This window comes from Paroedura picta, chromosome 6, assembly GCF_049243985.1.
Source record: "Paroedura picta isolate Pp20150507F chromosome 6, Ppicta_v3.0, whole genome shotgun sequence".
Taxonomy (NCBI): Eukaryota; Metazoa; Chordata; class Lepidosauria; order Squamata; family Gekkonidae; genus Paroedura; species Paroedura picta.
In genome coordinates, this window is record NC_135374.1 from 41,356,907 (window position 1) to 41,381,409 (window position 24,503).

General features: G+C 42.7%; 1 protein-coding gene across 10 annotated transcripts in view; it reads left to right on the forward strand.

Annotated features, from left to right (window-relative positions):
* EPHA6 (EPH receptor A6) overlaps positions 1 to 24,503 on the forward strand; it is a 537,720-nt gene that overhangs the window by 397,357 nt on the left and 115,860 nt on the right. For all 10 annotated transcript variants that reach the window (XM_077342222.1, XM_077342223.1, XM_077342219.1 and 7 more), the window contains one exon: positions 7,383 to 7,568. In XM_077342222.1, the coding sequence (XP_077198337.1) occupies positions 7,383 to 7,568 (186 nt within the window). The remainder of the gene's footprint in view (positions 1 to 7,382; positions 7,569 to 24,503) is intronic.

Below are 24,503 nucleotides of genomic sequence, written 5' to 3' on the forward strand. Positions count from 1 at the left end.
CATTCCAGCATCCTGCCAGTGCATCAATATCGCTTCCAATAAAAAATGCCTCCAGGCTCACAGGGCACCTCAAAGGCCTGCTATCTCACCAGAGGAGGCCCCTGGGCATCTGTTGGGTTCCCCCAGCCACCCAGAAATGTGAGCCACATCCTGGCCCATATCCTCACAGCTCCTTATGGGAACCCCCATACCTTGAGGAGGCCAGCGCACAAGTTTGGCCATCCCCCCAACCAATCCTCCCATGCCTAAACCTGCCACTGAACCTGGGGGAAGGGGTATTTTCCCACGCACTCCCACCAACGCTCACCCTGCAGCCACACCAACACTGCTGTACACAGATCATCTAACCAAATATTCATTCTCGACTGCTGCCCTTTTACTTGCCCCCTGGTACTGTATGGGTAGGGTGCAGAGGCAGATGTTGCAACTTTGCCTCTGCTACGGTTTCTGCCTGTCTTCCCCCAGCACTCCTTGGGACCGCCTCATGGCAGGGCCTTTGTCTTCTACCTGACTGTGCACTCCTTTTAGGTGCCATGATGTTCCAAGTGTCAGTCCCTCTTACCTGAGTTTTTGTTTGTTTGTTTGTTTTTTGGCAGTAGCTATTTGATGGCAGATTTTCCTTTTTTAAAAAGGTTTACAAGACGTGGGCTATCACCTGGGTGGCCCCTGCCTGTTAAATCTGCTCCAGTGCCACAGCAACCCAAATGAAGACCTGGAGCACCTTGAAATTAACAACCGCCTCCCTCCCTCTCCCCTCCCCTTACCCCCGATCTCAAAAACACATTTGGCTGTTGTTGTTGTTGTTTTTTTTTAATAAGCCCGGATGAGAGTCTGAAGGGAGAGACGTGTGTGTCGGGGGGTGGGGTGTCCCTAACCAGCTGCTTTCTTGGTGAGGCTCTGGAGTTTCCCCTTTTCATTTTTTTTCTCTCCTTTTGCTTTTTTAAGATAAGGTAGACTGTTTTATACGGGCACTGCTGCTGCCTTGCTAAAAGGCTTCCCATCGCCACTGCTTTAAAGAAGGAACACCCCAGAGCCTCGCCATCTCTAATAGATGCCTCTTCCCTGCTGAGCTCGCTGAAGATGCTTCAACAGTTGCTCCAAGGTGGGGAAGAGACAGTGCTTCACTGGGTGCTCCCTTATAAAGGTGGGCATTTGGCCCTGCCCCTCCTTTTTGTGCCAATGTGCACCTGCTGGCTGCACACACTTGGGGGATGCAGACACTGGGCTCACAAGTCCAGACGCTGCATCCTTCTCCCGCCACACATCCCCCATGGTGGCAAAAGCACCCCAAGTTAAGTTCAGGTCACATATGTGCAAAATCCAATGCCAAACACATTTTGGCAATCAGGCAGTGGTGTAATTCAAACTGAGAACACCATCAATTATAAATATATATAAAACTAATCATACACAGAATGGACCTGAAATGAAGATGGAGTAAAAAAAAGACAAAAGTAATTATTTATACATCTGCTAGGAAACATAATAATTTAAATACTTTGAAATAAATTGAACAAATTTGATAGCTGCCTTACTCACACTGAAATATGCACCTGTTGAATAAGTGGTGTGAAGTATTCTTAAGAAACAACATGGGCAACTCATCAAGGTGTAAAACATTTTATTTGGCCATGGATCTAAAATACGTATAAAAGATGTAACTAAACAATTGCAAATGTAAAAGTTTCCTATGTATTTTAGGAAAACAATATGTAGCCTTCTGAAAAAACCTAAATGGTACAATACTTACCATCTTAGATCCAATCTGCAATGTTCAAAGCTCCAATAGAGTGTTCACGTACCCCTAGAAAAGACTCAGCACCATAATAGTCCACCCCGCCCCAAATATATGGGAAATGTGGGGGTGGAAAAATGTGATGCAACAGGAGAAAGAAAGGGGGGATGACCCAGAGGCAATTCTCCCAAACAACACCTGGGAAAAGTAAATTATATCATCTGACTTGCATGTCTCAGTTCAAAATTTCCTTCAGCCAGGATGGATTTTGGAGATTTTTGGTTGGGGGGGATCAACTGGGCATGAAATCGGGGTCACTGTGGGAAGGCAGGTTAGTTGTGAGTGTCCTGCATTGTGCAGGGGGCAGGACTACGTGACCCTGGAGGTCCCTTCCAACTCTATGATCCTATGATTGTATGAAAAAGTCCATCATCCACACATCCAAGCAACTGCTTAATTCAAACTTCTAGGCACCAGAGTATCCAACATGAAGATCCAGAGCCAGTTTGGTGTAGTGGTTAGGAGTGCGGACTTCTAATCTGGCACTCCAGGTTCAATTCTGCACTCCCCCATATGCAGCCAGCTGATCGAGCCATGGCACTGATCAAGCTGTTCTGACCGAGCAGTGATATCAGGGCTCTCTCAGGCTTACCCACCTCACAGGATGTCTGTTGTGGGGAGAGGAAAAAGAAGGTGAATGTAAGGCGCTTTGAGCCTCCTTTGGGTAGAGAAAAGCAGCATATAAAAACCAACTCTTCTTCATCTTCTTTTCTCCTGTTATATCGTGTTATAATATAGGAGAGTGGGAGTGCTACTTGGCCGGGATTTTAAAACTGCTTGTGATTCTTACTATCCTTGCAAACTACAAAACTAGATCCAGCATTCACCTTGGCCTTTGCTGCCTAAAGATGGTCCTTAAGAGGAGTAAAACACAGGAGCTCTGACATGTATTCAACCCCTTCCAGCTATATAAGTTGCAGAGGAAATTGGATCCTCCCCCCCCCCCCTTTTTGTCTCCTGACTATGTAGTGTCTCTCAAACACAATTTCTAGATAGGGAAAGCCTGATGTATGTTAACCCTGCAGTTACAAACATCCTGTTGATATTGTGGTGGTGGGAAATGCTGCCTTAATCTTACCATTGGTCTACAAAGGTCAATATTTACTGTACTGGCAGCATGTTTCCAAGATCTCAGGCAAAGGTTTTTCACGTCACCTCCTACCTGATCCGTTTAAGTAGTGACGCTAGGGATTAAATACAGGATCATTGACATGCAAAGCTTTTTTGTCCTACCGTTGTCAGCCTTCGATTCAGAAGTGTGATCTCAGTCTTATTAGACTCTTATCCATATTTGGTTTCTCAAGAAAAAAATGACTGCATATAGATTTAGAACATTATCTCAGGAAGAGTTATTTTGTGGGTTTTGCCATGGAATTTTAGCCTTATGGTGAGTCCATAGGATTTTTATGCAAGAGACATTTAGAAGTAGTTTACCATTTCCTGCATCTGCATAGGGACCCTGGTATTCCTTGGAGCAGTGGTCCCAAACCATTTTATCACTGGGGACTGGTCAAGGATTGACAATTTTACTGAGGCCCGGGAGGAGGGGTAGCCTTTTGCTGAGGGACGCCGACACCGCCTGAGCCCCTGCTCCACTTGCTTTCCTGCCGGTGCCCCTGGCTTCCTGCCACCCACAGCGGGCACTGTCAGCAGCAGCTGTGCAGTGCCATGCCGAGGGGGAGCCCCAGCCATGGTGGCCACCGGAGAGCACCAAAGGTGAGTTGGCAGCAGAATGGCAGGGCAGCCCTTGAGGCAGCAACCAGGGAGGAGGACAAGGGAGCCACGGCCCTGTACCGGTCCCCGTCCCAGGGGTTGGAGACGGCTGCCTTGGAGGATTCCCCTCCAAATAGTTACCAGGCTGAATTCTGCTTAGCCTTAAAGTTTTAATGAGATCAGGGTTCACCTAGAACTGTGGTGGTAAACCTATGGCAAGCATGCCAGAAACGGCACTCAGAGCCCTCTCTGTGGGCACACGCGCTGTCACCCCACTGCAGAGTTTGCTGAGTCAGGCTGCACAAGGTCCAGCTTCCCAGCACCCAGAGGATGGGGAGGACTCTTCCTACATGTTCTGTGTGATTGGCTGGCTCAGGTCACTCAGCTAGGCTGGTGGGAGCGAGAAGGCTGTGCCGAACGGAGCACAGAGAGAACAAAGCTGGGGCAGACCCTGCCCGAGACATCACACACCACTGCCCACCCACACACAAACCTGGCCTCGCTGCCTCCCCTCAATGGAGTGAAGGGAAAGGTGCAGAAAAAAAGGGGGGGAAACAAAACCTAAACATAAATGGCCCAACAACAAAGGGCTCTGTTATTGTGTTTTTCTTTTAAGATGGAAGATGTTAATGTTTGGGTTGTTTTTTCTAAACTAAACCCTCAGTATTCAGGTGAAATGGCCATGTTGGCACTTTGCGATAAATAAGTGTACTTTTGGTTGCAGTTTGGGCACTCCGTCTCTAAAAGGTTTGCCATCACTGACCTAGACTATCCAGGTGAGGGCAAGTGGGGAGTTAGGATTATTTTATTCAAACCCTTACTTGTTTGGCTAGATGTAGTAGGAGAACTATGATACTGATAAATCCCTGAACCAATAAAACACTTTGTAACTATTGCAATTTGAGCACAAACTACATTGCTTAAAACGTGACTCTCTTGGCATTCAGCAAAGGTGAAAATAACATCTCATCATGGGACACAGACTGAATGTATCCGACTTCAGGTTTTGTAAAACGCTCTGTGATTGCTTCATTACATATGCAGATTCAGCTTTCTTTTTCTCAGCCTAATTACTTCTCATACTATGCAGATTTATAATAAATTCCAAAGACATCTGAAAAAAGTTCAGAATCAACCCCAACTTCACCTGATGACATTTTGCCATAGTGAATTCACCCTTAACACTCCACAATAGCAAATGGAAGTTTTCATGATGTAAATTACATTTACAAAGCATCTCCGCAGAATTTAAATTGGGTGATAAAAGTGTGATGTAGCAGTCTTTTTATTCTTATGGTCATCTTTGTAATCAGTATAATACAATGGTCACAGATATGTGTTACCAATCACTGCACTGGTATCTATAGTAGGAAATTCCATAGTCCCAAATTAGGTTTCTCTTTGTGATGTGTTTCTATTGGAAATGTGGTAATGTAGATTTTAGTTCTTTCTTAAGCCCAAATGCTAAGGTGGCTGAATCCTTTGTACTGAAGTGCTCAGATTAATTATTGCTAAATCCTGATTAATGGTATGATGGTTAAGTAAAGTGATAGGATCTTCTCTCTCTGAGGCAGCTATTATTGCCAGTGAGCATGATTCAAGCAAGCAAGAATGGTGCCCAATCTTATAATCTCTCTGTCTGCTCTGCCATTTTTTCTTGAAGATGTCCCAGCATTTGTTTTCTGGTCTTCATGGCAGTGGAGAATTGGTCTTTGTCACATACTTAAAGAGAAAAGTCAACAAAATGGAGGCTTGAAGTCAAAATGGAAGCTTAAAGGGAGACAGATGGGATTTGTTAGTTTATTTTAAACTGAATTTTTAAACTATTGCACAACAAAGAAAGGTGGGTTATAAATGTTCCAATAAATAAATAAAAATGGGCATACCCTTAAAAAGAACTCAGAACCTGCAAATTGATGCAAAATGTGTCAGTTCAATTTGAGCTGGAACTAGATTATTGGAAGAAATAGTAGTTCTTCCAGAACATTTTTATTGGCTTCCTACTTCTTTGTGAGTTCACTTTAAGATGAATGTTTCTTGCTTTTAAAGGCTTGCATGGCCTGGGGCCCTTATGTTTGAAGGATAACATATTTATAATTATTTTATTTATTTATGCATGTATTTATATACCACTGCTCATGGATGTCTCATGGCAGTTTACAAGAATCGATAAAACACAATAAAATCCCCCCAAATACCCTTAAAATATAATTAACATCACTAGAACAAGATGGTGAACCATAAAACATCAACCTTCTCCCTCCATTCAGCATGTAGGTCAAGAAACTGGGAGCGAGGATCCTAGCTGATCTTTGTTGGTCTCAGATGGTAACACCAGGGATGCTGCCCTGGCCTCAGCTGTATGCCTGGCAGAAGAGCTCCATCCTGCAGGCCCTGCAGAAAGCTGACAGCTCTGACAGGACCCTTAGCTCTTCAAGGAGTTTATTCCACCAGGTTGGGGCCAGGGCCAAAAAAGTCCCGGCTCAGGTCAAGACCAGGCAAACATCCCGGGGGCACAAGCCAGCTGGCAGATTCATACCCGCAGAGCATAATGCTCTGTGGGGGGGGGCATAACCAGATAAGCAGTCCCACAGATAGATAGGCCCCAGGCCACGTATAGCCTTAAAGGTCAAAACCAATACCTTAAACTTGTTCCAGAAACAGACTAGTAACTAGTGCAGATGATGGAGCACTAGCTGAATATGGGTCCTCCAAGATGTCCCAGTGAGGAACCTTGCAACCGCATTTTGTACCAGATCAAAGCCAAGTGCAGACCCACATAGAGCGAGTTACAGAAGTCTAACCTGGAAGTGACCATTGCATGGATCACTGTAGCTAAGTGTTCTGGAGGCAGGTAGGCCACTAATAACTGCACTTGGCGCAGATGAAAAAACACCATTTGGGCTACTTTCGTGATCTGAGCCTCCATGCAAAGGAAGGCATTGAAGGTCACACCCAAATTCCTGGCAACCGGGGCTGGTGTTAATTGCACCCCGTCCAGGTACAGGAGGCGCATTTCCTGATTCAGCCCCCTTTTACCCAGCCACAGAATCTTCATCTTGGAGGGATTGAGTTTCAGATAACTCTGCCTGAGCCATCCAGCCACTGCTTCCAAACAACTGGCGAATGTATCCGAAGGGGTATCTATCCGGCCATCCATTAGGAAGCAGAGCTGGGTGTCGTCCACAACTGTGTTCCTACCAACACCTTCTGACACCACATAGATGGAAGAAAACTGCCTCAGCCAAGTTGTGGGCTTCCTCTGTTCTTAAGTAACTCCTAAAACGACTTTTCAGAACTTCTCTTTTGACCTTCAAGAAATCCTATGAAGCTGAGCTTTTTAGGCAGACCTCTGACAGTATCTGTCCTCTGACTCCACTATGAACCTTTCTGAAGTGTTTGATACTAGTTTTGATGGTGCTTTTAATTTTTTTAATTGTTTTGTAAGAGAATTCATCAATGAAGGAGAAAGTGTGGGCCATACACTTTTAATGGTGGTGATAGAAACTGTTGTCAAGTCACATTAGATTTATGACTACTCTTTAGTGTTTTCAAGGCAAGAGATGTTCAGAGGTAGTTTGCCATTATTTGCAACCATTGTTTTTTTTGTTGGTCACCCATCCAAATACTAATGAGGGCTGATCCTGCTTAGCTAACTGCAATTTCACAAGATTGGGCTAGTCTGAGCCCTCCAGGTCAGTGTGATAGAATTTTGTTTATCCTCCATCCATATTTTGGAGATAGTACTCTTAATGCCATAAATTATGCTGTCTATGCATGTGTGTTTATGCATCAGAACAATTGCATATGCAATAACCATTTTCCCCCAAATATAAATTTCTGTCAATCTGATAATTCCTGCTTTCCACTTAAGGTGAATTTGGAGAAGTGTGCAGTGGTCGCCTGAAGACACCTGGGAAGAGGGAGATTCCTGTTGCCATAAAAACATTGAAAGGGGGCTATGTGGACAGACAGAGACGAGATTTCCTGCGAGAAGCTAGTATTATGGGACAGTTTGACCACCCAAATATTATCCGCCTTGAAGGAGTGGTTACAAAAAGTAAGTTGTCTAGAATTCTTTATCGTTTGTTAAAATCTCTCATCTTTGCTTTCTTTACTACAATCCAGACAAAACAATCCACGCACACAAAGTTTTCATGTGTTTAATAAGTACAGCAAGGACAAAAAGATGTTGCATATAGTGCTGGTCACTACACTGAAATACAATCAGATTGTTCAACTGTATATATAGGTAATAAATGCATAGGAAGTAGATACTCCTTTGGAAACACATGCACAGGAACTCATCTCTCTAAACTAGGGCTAATTTCTTTTCATGGATCTATCCTTGCATCTTATTAAATAACAAGTTTCCAGTATCTTTCATAAAATCTTCTATAACATCTTCAGTAATAGAAAGGAAACATAAGTATGACCCATGTTACCTAGGGAAAGCAAGAAATATCTGTGATTTTTTAAATTCAGGAACAAATACTACATATCATTTTCATAGTTGAAGATAAATGCGGCACAGACTTACCTGGAGCCCACCATTGATGCTATGGAGGAACAGGCGCAAGGGAGACATGCTCCCAGTGCTGCTCCAGCAGCGGGGTGGGCAGGCATGGCGTGCAAAGCAACTTGCAGAGGGGAGGGGGGGCTCATGGTGCCCTTATAAGGGCACCACGTGCAGGAGCCCAGCTCTCTTTTCCCCTGTGGCAGCCGAGCGGAGCAGCTTCCCACCCACCCTGTTATATACTGCTTGTGTTGAGTTATTTCAACTTAGCCAAGTTTTCTTGTATGAATTTGTCACAGCTGGGAGGGTGGTTTTTGGCATGGGATGGAGCCTATTTTGGGGGGAGTTTGGTTAGGGGCATCAAACTCCCCATGGTTAGGGGCCCCCATAAGGGGTGGCTGGCTGTGAGCAGGACCAACCCAGCAGGGGAAGGCAAATGGGCTTGCAGGGCCAGGTGGCCTGGGGTGGGTCCAGTGGAGGTTTGCGCCTCTATTTGGCACCCCAGGTGGGTACATCTCCCTTGGATGGGACCCAGCTGCAAGGGGAGCCATGTTCCCAGTGGTGGAACTGGGTGGCTCCCATGGTGCCACTGTGGTCAGGGTTCTCATGGTCTGTCGATCACATATGCAGGCTCCCTCTCCCATGCCAGGCCAACTCTCTGATATGCCAATAAAGCTGTGGCCTTTTTAAAAGCCAACAAAAATGTGTGCGTGTCGTACTTAGCCCAACATGCCCTCCTGCAAGTGAAGTGTCTTCAACATTGTAGCAGAATTTTGCATAATCATGGGTTCATAAAACAAAAAGTTGTGACTTGCATAAGATGTTGTATATTATAGAATTTAATGGAGCATAGATCCATCAGTGATCATTACTGTGAGGGTTATATGGACATTCCATATTCAGAGGAAAATAAATACTCATTGTTGTCCTACTTGTTGTCCAACAACAGGTATTTATTTTCTCTCGATATATTTCTTTTCCCCATACTATATTTACAGGTCTTCCAGGGATATCTCATTGGCCACAGTAAAATAAACAATGCTAGATTAAATACTTCATTTGGTGTGAATCATCAGGCCTCAAATTTTAAATCTCTTAAAGACTATTTACTACATTTAATTTCAAAGTTTAAATACAAGACTTGATAGTTTCAAGATAGTTCTTGCCACCTCCTAGGCCACGCATTGAATACTAATTTGCTATGCTTCCTTATATTCACTATTTATTTTAAAGTCTGTTTAAAACTTTGGAAAAATGGCATCATAAGAAATGATGTTGTATGATTGCAGTGTAGTTGAGCCGTTTTTAAACGTTTATTCTTGAATGTCCAACATCAAGGAATAATAGGGCAGAACATGATTAAAATAACAAAAACAAATGTAGAAAACACAACTGGAGACTAATGGTACTTAACAGTTATTACATTTTTAAAATTTGAAAATTTAAATCCAGTGGCATTGCTCAAAAATATTTGTGTGCCATTTGCAGGTTTAGTAGTGTGGTTTGTAAGGACCCTGACAATAAATTGTGGAGGTCTGGTGAGTGGTGCAAGCTACTGTAAGTAAATGGTGTATCAGCTTTGCTGCTATTTTCCCTGTACTTCTTACTAATATCAAAAAAATACATCTATGAGATCACATTTAGGTAGGAAAACCCAAATACACCAATATAAGATGGGGGGAGACTTGTCTTGGCAGGAGCATGTGCGAAAAGGATCTAGGAGTCTTAGTAGACCATATATTGAATATGAGTCAGCAGTGTGACTCAGTGGCTAAAAAGGTAAATGGGATTTGGGGCTGTATCAAACGGAATATCGTGTCCAGATCACGGGAGGTGATGGTACTGCTTTACTCTGGTCTGGTTCGGTCTCACTGTGTTCAGTTTTGGGCACCCCAGTTGAAGAGGCATGCTGACAAACTGGAATGTGTCCAGAGGAGGGCAACAAAGATGTGAGGGGTTTGGAGACCAAGACATATGAAGAAAGGTTGGGGGAGCTTGGTCTGTTTAGCCTAGAGAGGAGACGACTGAGAGGGGATCTGATAGCCATCTTCAAGTATTTAAAAGGGTGCCATATGGAGGATGGAGCAGAATTGTTCTTTCTTGCCCCAGAGGGACAGACCAGAAAGAATAGGATGAAATTAATTCAAAAGAAATTTTATCTAAGCCTCTGGAAGAAGTGCCTGACAGAGCAGTTTCTCAGTGGAACAGGCTTCCTCGGGAAGTGGTGGGTTCTCCATCTCTGGAAATTCTTAAACAGAGGCTAGATAGCCATCTGATGGAGAGGCTGATTCTGTGAAGGCAAAGGGGTGGCAGGTTACAGTAGATGAGCAATTGGGATGTGAGTGTCCTGCATAGTGCAGGGGGTTGGACTAGATGACCCATGAGGTCCCTTCCAACTCTATGATTCTATGATTCTACATAAAAACTGGCCATCTAGAATCTGGTGGGAGCAGCATCTTCTACTGCTAGTACTCATATTGCAGTTGTGATAACAATATACTATTATTTGAGCTTGTTCCGAATACATATGGCTTATTTGGTCCATCCTTTCATAAGATTAAGCCATATTGTATAGAGCTGAGTAGGGTTCTATATGGGCATTCTTAGGATTGTTCTCTAGATTTCTAACTTGATCAGCGATAGATCTTTTGGGAAAGTTTGTTTATACATTTACATGTTATAAATGGCAAGCTGCCATCAGCGTCAGCAATGCTAGCCTCAAAGCAAAAATCATTGTAGGGTCCAGCCTCACAGAACCCCCCAGGCTGCTTCTCCCCAGCCTCTGCTTTCAGGTTTGTGGAGAGCCAGATCCCATATGGTTCTTCTTCTTGGAGCCTTGATTGTTGCTTCCATGGGGTGGGGGGGGGGACTCGTATCCTAATATGTCTAGTTTGCCAAATATGTTTCATAACACTGATGAAATCATCATTAAATTCACCTCATTGCTTCCAGGAATGCATAGCAGCTTTGTAAATACTTGTTTTGAAGAGAAAGTTGGTGCCTCTTTCCTATTTGCATTAGAGCTAAGCTGAGCATAACAATGCCTGCCTTGACTCTGCATGCCTTCAAGAGCTAGAGGGCTGAAGAAGGCTCAGGGCCTTTCCGCACAAGGACCAATGTCACCAATTGGTTTCACAAAGCGGAAACGCTATTTTAAATAATGGAATCTCGGCGTTCCGCATACCTGCGCATACCTAGTGGAATCCAGTAGCGTCTCATTCGTTCCCCACAGGTTTCCGGTCTCGCAAAAATCGCTAGAAAGGAAGCGATTATTTCTGTGCTTGTTCCCGTCCCTGGCCGTCAATCAAATGAACAGCCAATGGGCAGTTGTTATCATGCTCCCGAAAAGCCCCTTTCTTTTTAAGCACAGGTTTAAAAAAAACAAACACACAGTTGCAACGAATAGGCATTGATTCATTACAACTAGCTGGCATGTGAGCTGGCAAGTCATCGTTACCAAGCTTCCCTGAGTGACCCCCACCTGCAGGGGTGCGATTTTCAGCCGAAAATAAAAGGAACTTGCAAACAGGGGGCTGTGTTGTGCTTGGTAATTTAGGGGAGCTTTAAAGCACTTCTGTGAAGGGACTGTAGCCGGAGAAGCCTCGCTGGGTGAATGAAGCCTTGCTGGTTCTTTGCTTTCCCCGCTCGCTCCAAGGGAAAAAAATAGCGATCGCTTCGCGGAAGTTCGGAGGAGAGAGCCAGGGAGAGGGACTTTGTTGCAGCCTCTACATTGAAAATGCACAGGCCTTTTTCACAAGTGTTGCAGGTTGTTGGCAGGAGTGTAGTGATTTTTTGAGGGTGAATCCACTTTTCTGGATTCACCGGAAATTGCTACAATGAAGCGATTTTAGCGCTAGTGTTGCAGAACTGTTGCAGATTGTGTGCGACGTCATGCGGAATGGCAAATTAGTAGCGTTTACCATTTGCAAGCCTTCTGCTACTTTGAACTCGTGTGGAATGGCCCCCAGAAACAGCCCCCTGCTGGTCCTCTGGGATCCAGGGTGCTGAGGAAATGCCTCTGCCCTAAAAATGTTTACTCAAGAGTAAGTGGTGGCCCTTGTCCAAGAATTACTCACCTTGGTACCTTAGCTCCAATCAGAAGACAGCCTTCAACCGCGAAGGGCTTAACAAGGAGTCAGCTCTCCACCTCCAACTCTCTGCCAGTTTCAGAAGTTTGCTGGGTGGAAGAGACGCCAGCCTCAGATCATGCCCTGACGAAAGTAAGTTGCCCTGGCCTCTTTCAACTCGGAGAACATGGGCGGAGCTGGGGCAGCCTCTGCATATCTTATTTAATAATAATGTGGTGATAACAATAAACAATATTGTAGCACAACCAAATCAGAGTCCTTTAAGACGAAAAAAATTTTATTCAATGCTTTTGAGTGCAAGCACTCTTCCTTGAATAAATCTTTGTTGGTCTTAAAGGTGCCACTGGATTCTGATTTGGTTGTGCTATTTCAGACCAATATGGCTACCCACTTGAATCTAATATTGTAGAATGATAGGATACTGGGGAGAACATTAATCAACTCATACTGAAGGCCCAGTAGGTTGGGCGGATTTGTAATGATTGTCGTCGGAGGGAGGCTTGGTTAGACCTCATTTGGAGTATGGTGTTCAGAGTTGGGCACTACAGTTTAAGAAGGATGTTGACAAGCTGGAACATGTCCAAGATGAATGTGGAAAGGAATATGAGGACCAAGTCCTGTGAAGAAAGGATGCAAGATCTGGATATGTTCAGCCTGGGGAGGAGACATGATAGCCATCTTCAGGTATTTGAAGGGCTGGCATATAGTTGATGGAGTAGTTTTCTCTTAACCCATAAGGTTAGACAACATGTGGCTAGTAGATATATAAATGATGGGACAAACTTTGAAGGATCATGGGCACAACTAACCCAAGTAAACTCTACCAATGAATTATTTAACAAGTTTTATATGTTTAATTAGTAATGTTGATCACCTATTAGGTGATTGACTGGTGATGGCATTTAATGTACACATTTGAACAAGGTATGACACTTAAAATACATGCTATTACACCAGAGTCAAGTGAACAAAGGGTTGCAGAAAATCATTGTTCATTATTTCATTGTTGAATAAACATTACCCAATTTACAGTTAATTTATCTTGATGTTGTTGTCCACCTCTTGCATAATTAGCTAGTTTTACCATTTCTGCTTTCTATTGAAAGAGGAGCGGTTTTCAATAGTTCACCAAGATGACACAATTTGTAACTAGCATCAACTAACAGCTTTGCAATAGCAGACATACAGTCAGGATATGAGTAACTCATGCAGCTCCAGCTAGAGTTCAAGTGGACTAAATACACCCTATATACATTAATCAGCCTGCTAGTATGTTGTTGTATCACCAGCAGGTGCCTCATTATCCTTCCATTTTGTTGTTATACAACATTTGGCAATCTTGCTATACTTAATGAGTTCATCTTTCTCTTTTCATGAAGCAAAGAACCCTACAGGGTTCCTTAGTAATTTATATACTAATACTTTGCTATAATTTTTCTCAGTAAGATTGTATTTCCTATAGAACCATTAAATGTCCATAAAAACACTTGTTCCTTTTTGCATCCCAACCATTTTGCATAGCTTAAATTGTTAATTTGTTAAATTGTTGATTTCTGTAATGTATATGGTGTTTGATAGCATGAATACATTGATATATGTGTATGTATCTAGAATTGTTCACAGAAATGTGAAGGATATACTTTCCACATTCAGTGCTCTGGTAGCACTGAATAGCTTGTAGTGCCTTCTCCATTTTGTCTGATGTGGATGGATAACCAAAAGATTCTGTTATTCTTGAAAAGTAGGTTACAAGAAGTATACATCAATCTTTTTTACAGGAATTTAACAGGTCCTTTAAGATCTGATTATATAAAATTTGTATTTAAGTACATTTTTTTGGATTAAAAAGGTGTCTAAGAGTACTGATAGAAGAAAATTTTGATATGAAAATATACAATCACTGCCTAACATTTGATCTTGGATTTATTTTCCAAATTTTTGTTATTTCCCAGAACAGCTATACCTTCAATTATAGATGTTAGAGCTAAAGATTACAGCTTCATTTACTAACATTTGCCTAGTTATTTGTCTTTCCTTATTTCTCTAAATATTTACTCATCACCTGAAACTGAGGAATCTGAAATTGGGGAGTATTCATAGATGTGTGGCTCAAATACTATATCAGGTCACTTTTCTTTCTGAGTGGTAGCTTTTGCTTATTGTATATTCTCATAATTCATTGTCTTAAAAAGGCACCTTTATTGAGGTTTTGGTTAAATACATTTATTTGAATTGGATAGAATTAATTTAATTTAATCAATTAATAGGAAGATAATTTTTGACTAACTGGTGAGTTTAAAATGTGTTGTTTCATTTTGAAAACTGCTTACTCGAATGTTCAGTTCTGTTCTATGCTTCTGAGCTGAAACACAATATCACATACTATGGGGCAATTATCAGCTAGAATCTGACACTGAACTTACTGAGACATATACCACTGTAAGTAGTTAATGCATCACTCCCTGACAGTGAAAAACAGTTGATCTGCAGTTATTAGGCACACGCTTTCCCCCACTCTTAGCCATTAGTTATTAAGTTGTAACCATTACCTGTATATATTGCTTCGGTTAGTAGACAATGTGATCCATGACCATGTTCTTATCCATTGACCTGGAAAAAAAACCCCAATTTACTGGATTGCAATAACTTTGAGAGTCTATTCTGTCAGCAATTATTGATCAACAAAACAATTAAATGATCCCATACACTACAGAAACAGGAGCTATTTACAATACCAAGGAAGCAATCATTAGCATTACTATCACATTCAGTTGCATTGTATGTGATATCCTAAGGATCCTAAACTATAATCTTCCTAAATTACTCAGATTTCAGCATTTCTTCTTTAAAAACAAACATCATGTAAATCACTTCCCATCCCTTATACTCTGCTCAGACAGAGCCCATTTTAACTGTATTGTCTCACTTACAGCAGTCTAGCCCAGAATGCTGAAAGGGCAGGTTCTGAAGTATTTTCATGTATCTGAACCAGAAACCTGGGAATGTAGCTTTAAATTTAATAAGGCTTGTTGCATGCTGTGGCTGCACTTGCTATGCGATTTATACCAACATCTGAGCCCAACAAATTGTGTCTCAGCTTTTCAGCAAAATAACAAAGCAAGATTTCACACACAATAGTTTTGCTTTATAAAATGCATTGATTTTATGAGCTTAGCTTTAAAAGATTGGATTTGTTTTATTTAATATCCATTGACCAATTCATTGAGAGTGGTGCAAAAATTCTTTGGGGTTTTTGTTTAAGACCAGTAGGCTTTGGTGATTGTTTTCATTCTGACTTTGAAAGTGCATCTTTATGTACCAATTTTGAATTTCACACTGAGCTTGTATGGCTGAATTTACTACTGTTGGTAACAACAATCTTTCCAAGATGGATGTGTAAGAACATGCATCTTGATCAAATGTTGACAATGTTAGCATATGAACAAACTCTCCCTGGGGCGATAAGGCATTAATTTGACTTCCAAATTGCATGAGATGTTAGCGTTACATGAGCCCAAGAAAATCATCATGCAATGGAATCTTTGCAGTTGTCTTTCTTTTTGCTACAAAGGGCTTCAATTCATGAAAATTCACTTTCAAGCAATCACTGCTTTCAAAATCAAAAGGTTATTCAGATTAAACTATGTACATTGTTTTGAAAAATGGACCTTTTGATTTTGTTTGTTTTTATACCGCCCTTCCCTATGGCTCAGGGCAGTTTACATAAAACATTTTTGAACATTCACATAGAACACAATCAAAATCAATATAATAATATATTGATTAATTTTCCCCCAATACTTCCAAGCACATGGTGGCTAACAATAAAATACTTATTAAAACCTAACTTAGTAACACAATAGAAACCGTAAAATAGAAAGAACAAAATTTTAAACATGTGTCATAAAATAGAGCTCTCAATAAAACAAGTCATTTCCACTGATCAAATCTCACAGAAAAAGTTCTTTTAGTTATCATGGCATTACAAAAAGCTGAATGAGTTGGAGGCCCTCCAGTCAGAGTATGGAATCCCATTCCAGAGAAAGGGGAGGAAAAACCTTCTGAGTAAGTGGCAATGCTATGTAATCTTGAGATGAGCTGGAAAATGGGTTTATATGTGGAGATTATTTTGTCATTCTTAAAGGATAAGTACAATCCTTCATAAATTCCAGAGGATAGCCATTTGTCTGTTGAAACAAAAATTCCTTGAAGACCTACCAAGCCTAATTAGGGGGTTGGACTAGATGGCCTGTATGGCCCCTTCCAACTCTACGATTCTATGATTCTAACTAACTACCGGCAACTTCTTCAGATGCTGTGAGTGGACATATTTAGACATTTTGTATAGGAGATTTTTTTTAAGGATCATCTCTTCCCATAATTTCCAGCTCACCAGCTAAGATATTCAGCAGATATGCATTCAGAAGTAAGGTGAATGACAAGCAAATATAGGATTTTTCTCTGCTGGCATCTTACCTAAGGAATGGCCTTCCTCCTGACGCTTACCTGGAGCCTACACTACATTCTTTCTGTTTGTATGCCTTTTTGGTAGTGTTACAAATTATCTTGATATTTGGACATGGAGGATGGAGTTTGTGGAGGGGAGGGTCCTTACCAGGCTATAATACCAAAGAATCAACCCTACAAAGCTGCCAGTTTATCCAGAGGAACTGATCTCCCATTCTGGTGATCAGTTATAATTTGAAGAGATCTCTAGGCCACTCCAGGAGGATGGCAAGGATGAGAAGCTGCTATATTTTGTTCTTTTTTTACTTTGACTTTGTTTTGAAAGCTGGGTTTAATGTTTATTTTGACAGCTGTCATGGGAAAGCTTCCTGAAGAGATAGCATAGATATTTCCCTAATTAAATAAATAATACATGATTGTATTTCATACTGTGCTTATTGCATTTCAGGACTCTAGACTGCTCACCTACTGCACGTGTAGTCTATATTTTTATTAGATTTATTTTTACATTATTCTATTTCATACTTTTACATTTCTGTTGATGGACAGCCATCTGTCCATACCCCAAGGTATTTGGCCAGATCTCTGGAGGCTCTGGTGGACTGGTTGAAGTGGATTTGGCTGAAGTTAAATCCAACTTAGATGAAAATGCTCTGGCTGAGTCAGCATGCCGAGTGGGAAGTAATGCAACTCCCAGATCTTAACGGGGTCCAATTGACATATCTGACCACTGTCAAGAACCTGGGTGTGATTTTGGATGCTTCCTTATCTATGGAGGCCCGGGTGACAAATGTTGCTCACCAGCTCACTATCTCCTCCAGGCATGACTACTCGCACCTCACCTATCAGTGCCCAACCTAGCCACTATTATTCATGCAATGGTCACCTCTAGGCTAGACTACTGTAACCCATTCTATGTAGGGCTGCCCTTGAAGTTACTCTGGAATCTCCCACGGTCCAGAATGTGGCAGCCAATGGAAAGCACATATTACACCTTTTATTTATTTCAGCTGCACTGGCTCCCAATTGGTTCAAGGTTCTGATTCTTAACTTCAAAGCCCAAAGAAACCTGGGACCCTTGTATCTCTGGGACTGTCTTTTCCACTATGCCCCCCCCCTAAAGAGTGTTGAGATCAAGTGATCAAGGTTGCTCAGGATAACTAGACCCAAAGAGATAAAACTGTCCTTGGCCAGGGCTTTTTCAGTCCCAACACTGGCCAGGTGGAACACTCATTGAGATCAAGGACCTGTGGGACTTCAAACAATTCTGTAAGACAGAGCCTGTGGTTGAGGCCAGGAAATAACATTTAAAAGATGCTGGCATCCCTGCTTGAAATCCTATCCATTTAACTAAACCCTCTGGGGAGTAACCAGTCCCCCTCAGTCAGATTCTAATCTGGAAAGAGGAGGCAGATTTTAAAGGATTCTAAAACCTAGATTTATATTTTTGATTTAATATTTAACATGTGTATTTAATTTATTTGTTTGATATCGTTTTTAAACCTGATGCAAACTGCCCTGAGCCAGCCAGGGAAGGGCAAAATACAAATATCAAGTATTATTCTTATTACCTAAAATGATTACACAGGGAGGATCCACTCACTACATCTAAAGCAGCCCCTGTTTGAATAATATCATAGTAGTATCTATGGTGTGCAAGATTCTAGGGTGGCATAAGCCACAGAGCTGGTCTCAGGAGGGCGGTATAGAAATTGAGTAATTAATTTAAAAACCTATGGACCTTGATATGGAAACTGAAGAATATTACCAACATATTTCGAAGAACATCACTGTCATATTAGTGTAGGCACATGGTCTATTGACCCAAACCCAAGAGGTGCCCTTATGCCACAGATTCCACACATGGTGTCTATGGGCACCATGGCATTCACCAAGCCTTTTTAGACAGTAGGGGGCTCTCGTCCTACAGCAACTATTTTGTCACACCAGTTGGTGCATGCACCCATCACAGTGTGTTGGAATTTCAAAGGTGCCCACAGGTTTAAAACATTTGGGGACACCTGCACTTAATGTTAATGTGCTCTTTGATATCAGGAGTTCCATGATATGCTCATACAAGGATGAATATAATTTTGTATTTCAACTCATATATGTGTTGTGCAGTAGTAATTTTTGCCTTTTGAATGCTGAAATAGTTGAACTTGCCATCTGGAGCATATAAAATTCTCAGCCTTTTGATCACAAGTCGTTGTTAAGATACTGCTGTTGCACTGCTCCTTGGGAGGAAAGTCAAGAGGACAGTAAAAGCCTGCTAGCATAAGTTGAAAGCAAAGGAAGAGCATAATTTTAGTATCTTGCAACATGCACTGTAACTGTTAACCATACATCTCTTTCCTCATTACAAGTATGTCAATAGCTGACAGCTCATTCCCTCATTCTCCTTTTTACTTGAGAGAAGATACTCTGTTTTAAGATTTGAGCCCCTAGGATACTGCATCTTTCCTACAACTTGTTAACTGCATGAGCCCATTATAGAGATGTCAGGGCTAACCCAATACACATTTACACCAATGCAAGGTCTTTTAAATGATTACTTGATCTTATTACTTGTTATGTTTCACTCTATAAAGTCGCCATTCCAAGTTAAAGAAATTTATTTTAAAAACTCCAAAAAGATAAAACAACTGAAAATAGTGCCTCCCTACACTGTATCCACTTCCTACATCCTGACTTATATATGTGCCTTTCCCCAGCAAGTTCATTTAAAGCAACAACTTAAACACATTTCCTGCTCTTTTAACGGATTACATATAACTACAAGGTACAACTTTTATTTATACAAGAAAATCAACAATTGCAATAAGTTTACCACACACCATTACATGACAAAGAACCTGACTGATAAATCTGGATAACTAAAAGACTGTATTTTAGACAGTTACCTGCTTCTTGTTTCTAAAAGATAAGAAGTTTCAGGAGCAGCATTCCCAGATTTTGTGCCATTGCATAGGTGAGCACTGTAGATGTATGACAGCTCTGGAATATTTATTTTGTTTACCAGCATATAAGAACAGCACAAAGCAGGTACTCATGCTCAAAAGAATACTCTGCATTCCCTTAGCAAAACTGTACCCCACTTTCTTTGTAATAGCAGAAATAAACTCTAATTCCCTTCTCTGTCTCTTTAGCCCTTCCCAGTTGTTACCATCAGCAATCTGTAAGGGGAGTTCACACACAGCATAATCTTCTCAATATGCAGAGTTACCATTTTGTATGCACAGAGAACGGTGTGTATTTTCCAGTTTTAGGAAATGCAAAATTAGTAACCTCAAAAATCTCACCTCAGCATGAAAATACTCACCAAATACTCACCCAAATCCATTTGCTGAACGTAAGCAATGAACCATAGCTCTGCTTCCTCTGGGATCCTATAAATGAAATCAGGATACTTTGATTAACATCAGTCTAGGACCTAAGGGGACATAGTGTGTTCAAAGGAGCATCTTTAGGGCTCTAGAATTTATCTAGAATTTAACTGTTTATTGTTCTTGGTTTGCCCTTTGCTGAAGAAACCATTGCTGGATTCGTGGGACCCAGTCAACTACCACTCAGTCTGCTGGCTTTCTTAGAGGAAACTTCAGTTTTGGTTCATATTAGTCGGGCTTCAATGCTGGCCACTGGGTGGAGAAGGTGCTGGTTGTTTTGATGGATGATATCTGGCACCAGCTGAATAGGCTATCCTCGAGATGTTAGATATACCAACCACATGTGACGTGCTCAACCACAAGTTGTTAGCCTGCCATTTCTCTGGGACTGGAATTTGGGGGACAGCTTTACAGTGGTTGGATGGTTAGAGCAAAATAACTTGAAACTCACCCCCTCCAAGATTTATTTTTTTATCATTATCATTATAATTAAACATAATAAACCTCAAGCTGACAACTCATTCCCTACCTGATTGGCCTTCCCTGGGGGTGTGCCGTCAATAGAGAGAAAGCACCCTGCTAATGAGGGCCAATCAGTTCAAATTATACTCTGCCGGGAAGATCCAATCAGGTCAAATTGCCCTCTGCCAATGAGGGACAATCAGGTCAAATTGCATGAAGACTACTCAATCCATTTCTGATTGGCCCTCCCTGGAGGGTGTGCTGCTAATATGGAGGAAGAACTCTGCCAATGAGGAGCAATCATTTCAAATTGCATTTTGCCAATGAGAGCCAATCAGGTCAAATTGCATGCAGACAACTCAAATTCTACCTGATTGGAACTCCCTGGGGGTGTGCTGCTAATAAGGAGAGAGCACTCTGTCAAAGAGGACCAATCAGTTCAAATTGCACTCTGACAATGAGGCCCATCAGTTCAAATTGTCCTCTTCCAAGGAGGGTCAATCAGTTCAATTTGCATGCAGACAATTTACTCCCTACTTGATTGGCCCCCTCAGAAATACCCCCCAATAGGAGATGGCCCTTAGCCAGGAATGGCCCACCCTAGTAATTTAGCCCCAAGCAGGAGGGAAGCCTTGGCCAGGAAGAGCTAATAAGGGGTCCTGGCAGTCTCATATGTTTGCTGGGTGGAAGAGGAGGTAGCCTCTGAGCATGCCCTCCTGCCAGTAAGCTGTACAGGTCTCCTGGCCTCTTTCAACACATTGGAGGGGGAGTGAGCTGCCTCTGTGTGCCTTCTGGAGGGGGCTGTTGGTGGCCCAGAAACATCACCCTGATAGCTCTCTGGTACCCAGGGCAGCCAATAAAAGCCTCTGCCCTAAGAATGTTTACTCATGAGTAAGTCATACAAGGTTTGCAATTTGCAATCTGAGAAGGGAGGAATGTTTTGGGGGTAACCATCACAAACACTTGCAATAGGGGAAATAATGCTGATGGGGGAGATGTACACTATATTTTCCCATATGTAAGCCAGCTTGGTCTTTCTGCAGTCTTTTCAAGACCATCACAACAAAGCTAATTAGAGACCAATGGCATGGAAGATGGGGAAACTGTAGATAGGGCAAAGAAGCACTATTTCCCAGTAGCTGCTATTTCCCAGTAGCACCTTCCCAGTAGAAGAAGAGTTGGTTTTTATACCCTGCTTTTCCCTGCCCAAAAGGAATCTCAGAGTGGCTTATATAACCTTCCTATCCTCTCCCCACCACCCTATGAAGTAGGTGAGGCTGAGAGAGCCCCTACATTGCTGCTCAGTCAAAACAGCTTTATCAGTGCCTTGGTGAGCCCAAGGTCACCCGCCATGTGGAGGAGCAGAGATCAACTCCAGCTTGCCACATTACAAGCTATTTCTCTTAACCACTGCACCATGCTGTACAAATTGCCATTGCCTTAAAGAGATGTAGCACAGGCAGAAGAAACTGGTGCAGGATGATGGTGTAAATCTTTTTTGACTTGCTCTTTGACTGTTATGGGATTCATTTCCTTTAAATTTGTACCTTCTGGCCAATGATTTCTCAGAGCAATCCAAGGAGGGAGACAGTCAAGTATTTCCTACATGGAGGTGGTTGCATGGTTAATAAGGTTTGCTTTTGAGAAGGAAGGAATGTTTTGTGTTCTATGTTCTGTGTGTATGTGCGTGTAGAGGGGAGTGCTACATGTCCCCCCCCCCATCCCCATCCCCATCCCAAGCAGCTCTTTCCTCCAGGATCTCTGCAGAGCTTTAATTCTGGAGGTTCTGCAGGTCCCACCTGGAGGCTGGCATCCCTGAACAGTAGCATTGCAGTGAATAGTGAAGTGTGTCATTACAGTATATTCAAATACTCTAAGCACCTCAGTAATGTGCATATTTGAGTGAGAATGCTTTGTCAGTCGCTCAGTCCCACTCAGTAGTTTCCCTTGAGACTCTACTACATTCTGTGCATTTAAAGACTTGTTGAGGTTTTATATTTTTCTAGATTAGCATTTTCCTGACATATTAGAGAGATGCAGTCTCAACTGACGTTGCTAAGTAAAGGCAAACAAAAGGGATGGTATATTTGAATTCTTTTATATTTCAAAATCTTGACCTTTTCTGAGAAGATATAGAATCCCGTGGTGTGTACATTAGAATTACAGAGTGTAACCTCAGAAAATACTCATTCTCAATCTCTTCCATCAGGTTTTGTTTGGACTGCAGAATACTGATTATCCCTGTGTACACATCTTAAGAGCTTTATTGTTCACTTTGCTTGGAAGTATGCTTAATTATGCAATGTATGGGAAATGCCGCATTCTCACTCTTGCCCTTCAAAGTACAAACCATTGTATATACAGATCTGGCATGTTGTAATTTGCAGAATATGTGAGTGTTTTTGCTTATCCTGTAATTTTGCAATAAGGTTCTTAAAAGGTTTTTCTTCTATCATTTGTATTTGGATATTTAACATGAGATGTACAGGACAGATCAGAATAATTTATTTTACTTATTGTTTTGGATTGTTTTTTTTCTTGAGTGAATGCATTGTTTTTTTACATTGCTTGTCTGTACATCTTCACTTTTGCATTCCTTCTTGATGATAGATGTAGATAGGTAGCCATGTTCATCTGAAGAAGAAGAAAGTTTTAGTCCAGTGGCACCATCAAGATCAACAAGATTTTATTCAAGGCACAAGCAGCAAAGCAAGTTGTATATAACAATATAGTGGGTGCTAGCCACCCCACCGCGCCACCACCATGGGTAGGCTACTGTTCTTAGGGCGGGAGGGGGAGTGCTGACAGGGATGCGACTCCCCCCACCTTCGCTGCCAAAAGGCCCACAGAAGCTTCCCAAGGCTAGACAGGAGTTTTGTGGGGTAGGAAGAGCTGGCGGGAACCCAACTCCTTCCACTGCTACCTGTAAGAGTCCCTCAAAGCCTCCAGAGAGCTCAGTGGGTTTTTTTTGTGGAATGGGGGAAGGCCCACTGACAGGGACCTGGCTCCTCCTGCTGTTGCCCGGAAAAGGCTCACTGAAGCCTTCAGAGGGCTTGGCAGATATTTTGTGTAGGGGGGGTGCTGATGGGGACCTGGTTATTCCCACCACCACCTACAAGAGGCCCGCCAAAGCCTCAAGAGGGCTTGGCAGGCATTTTCCAAGCAGGGGGGATTTCTGGCAGGGCCATGACTCCCACCACCACCTGCAAAAGGGCCACCAAAGCCTCCAGAGGGCTCGGTGGGCATTTTGCAGGGTGGGGTGGGCAGTGGCAGCAGGGACCTGGCTCTTCCCACCACCACACGCAAAACTAAAGCCTCTGGAGGGCTCAACTGTTATTTCACAGGCTGGAGAATGTGCCAGCAAGGATCTGGCTTCTCCCGCCGCCACCCGCAAAAGACCGTGCCAGGGGAGACAGCTCCCAAGGGCTCGCCAGGTATTTTGCAGTGCAGGCATGAGAGAAGCACTGTCAGGGACCTGGATCCTCTGCTGCCAACCATGAAGGCCCACTGAAGCCTCCAGAGGTCTCAGTGGGTGTTTTGTAGTACAGACAGGGAGAAGCACCAGCAGGGATCTGGCTCCTCCCATTGCTGCCTGCAAAAGGCCAACCGAGGGCTGCAGAGGCTGTGGCAGGGCTTTGGGGATGGGGAAGCACTGGTGAGCAGTCCAGTCCTCCTCCCACTGCCCTGGCAGCCTCATCATGTGCTGGCAAGGCCATGGCCGGAGCTGCTTGAGACAGCAGGAGTGCTGGCAGGGGCTCCCTCCCTCCCTCCTCTCCCCAACCCCACCAGCCCACATTTCCAGGCCCTCCAGTCTCACTTTCAGCTCCTGCTTACCAGGCTGGTACTTCTTCCAAATGGAAGCCAGGGCTGAATCTGCACTAACTTTGTTTATTCCATTGTCAATCCTGTTGAATTCAGATTGATTTGAACTCAGGTCTTCCTCTTTCCCCCCTTCCCATTGAAACATAAAAGTGTTCTGCACATGGTTAGGGAAGCTCAGAAGGGGAGGGGGAAGCCAAACACAGCCAGAGCCTCTTGTTTTGCTTTCTTGAGGGGGGTGGAGAGAATTGGAGACA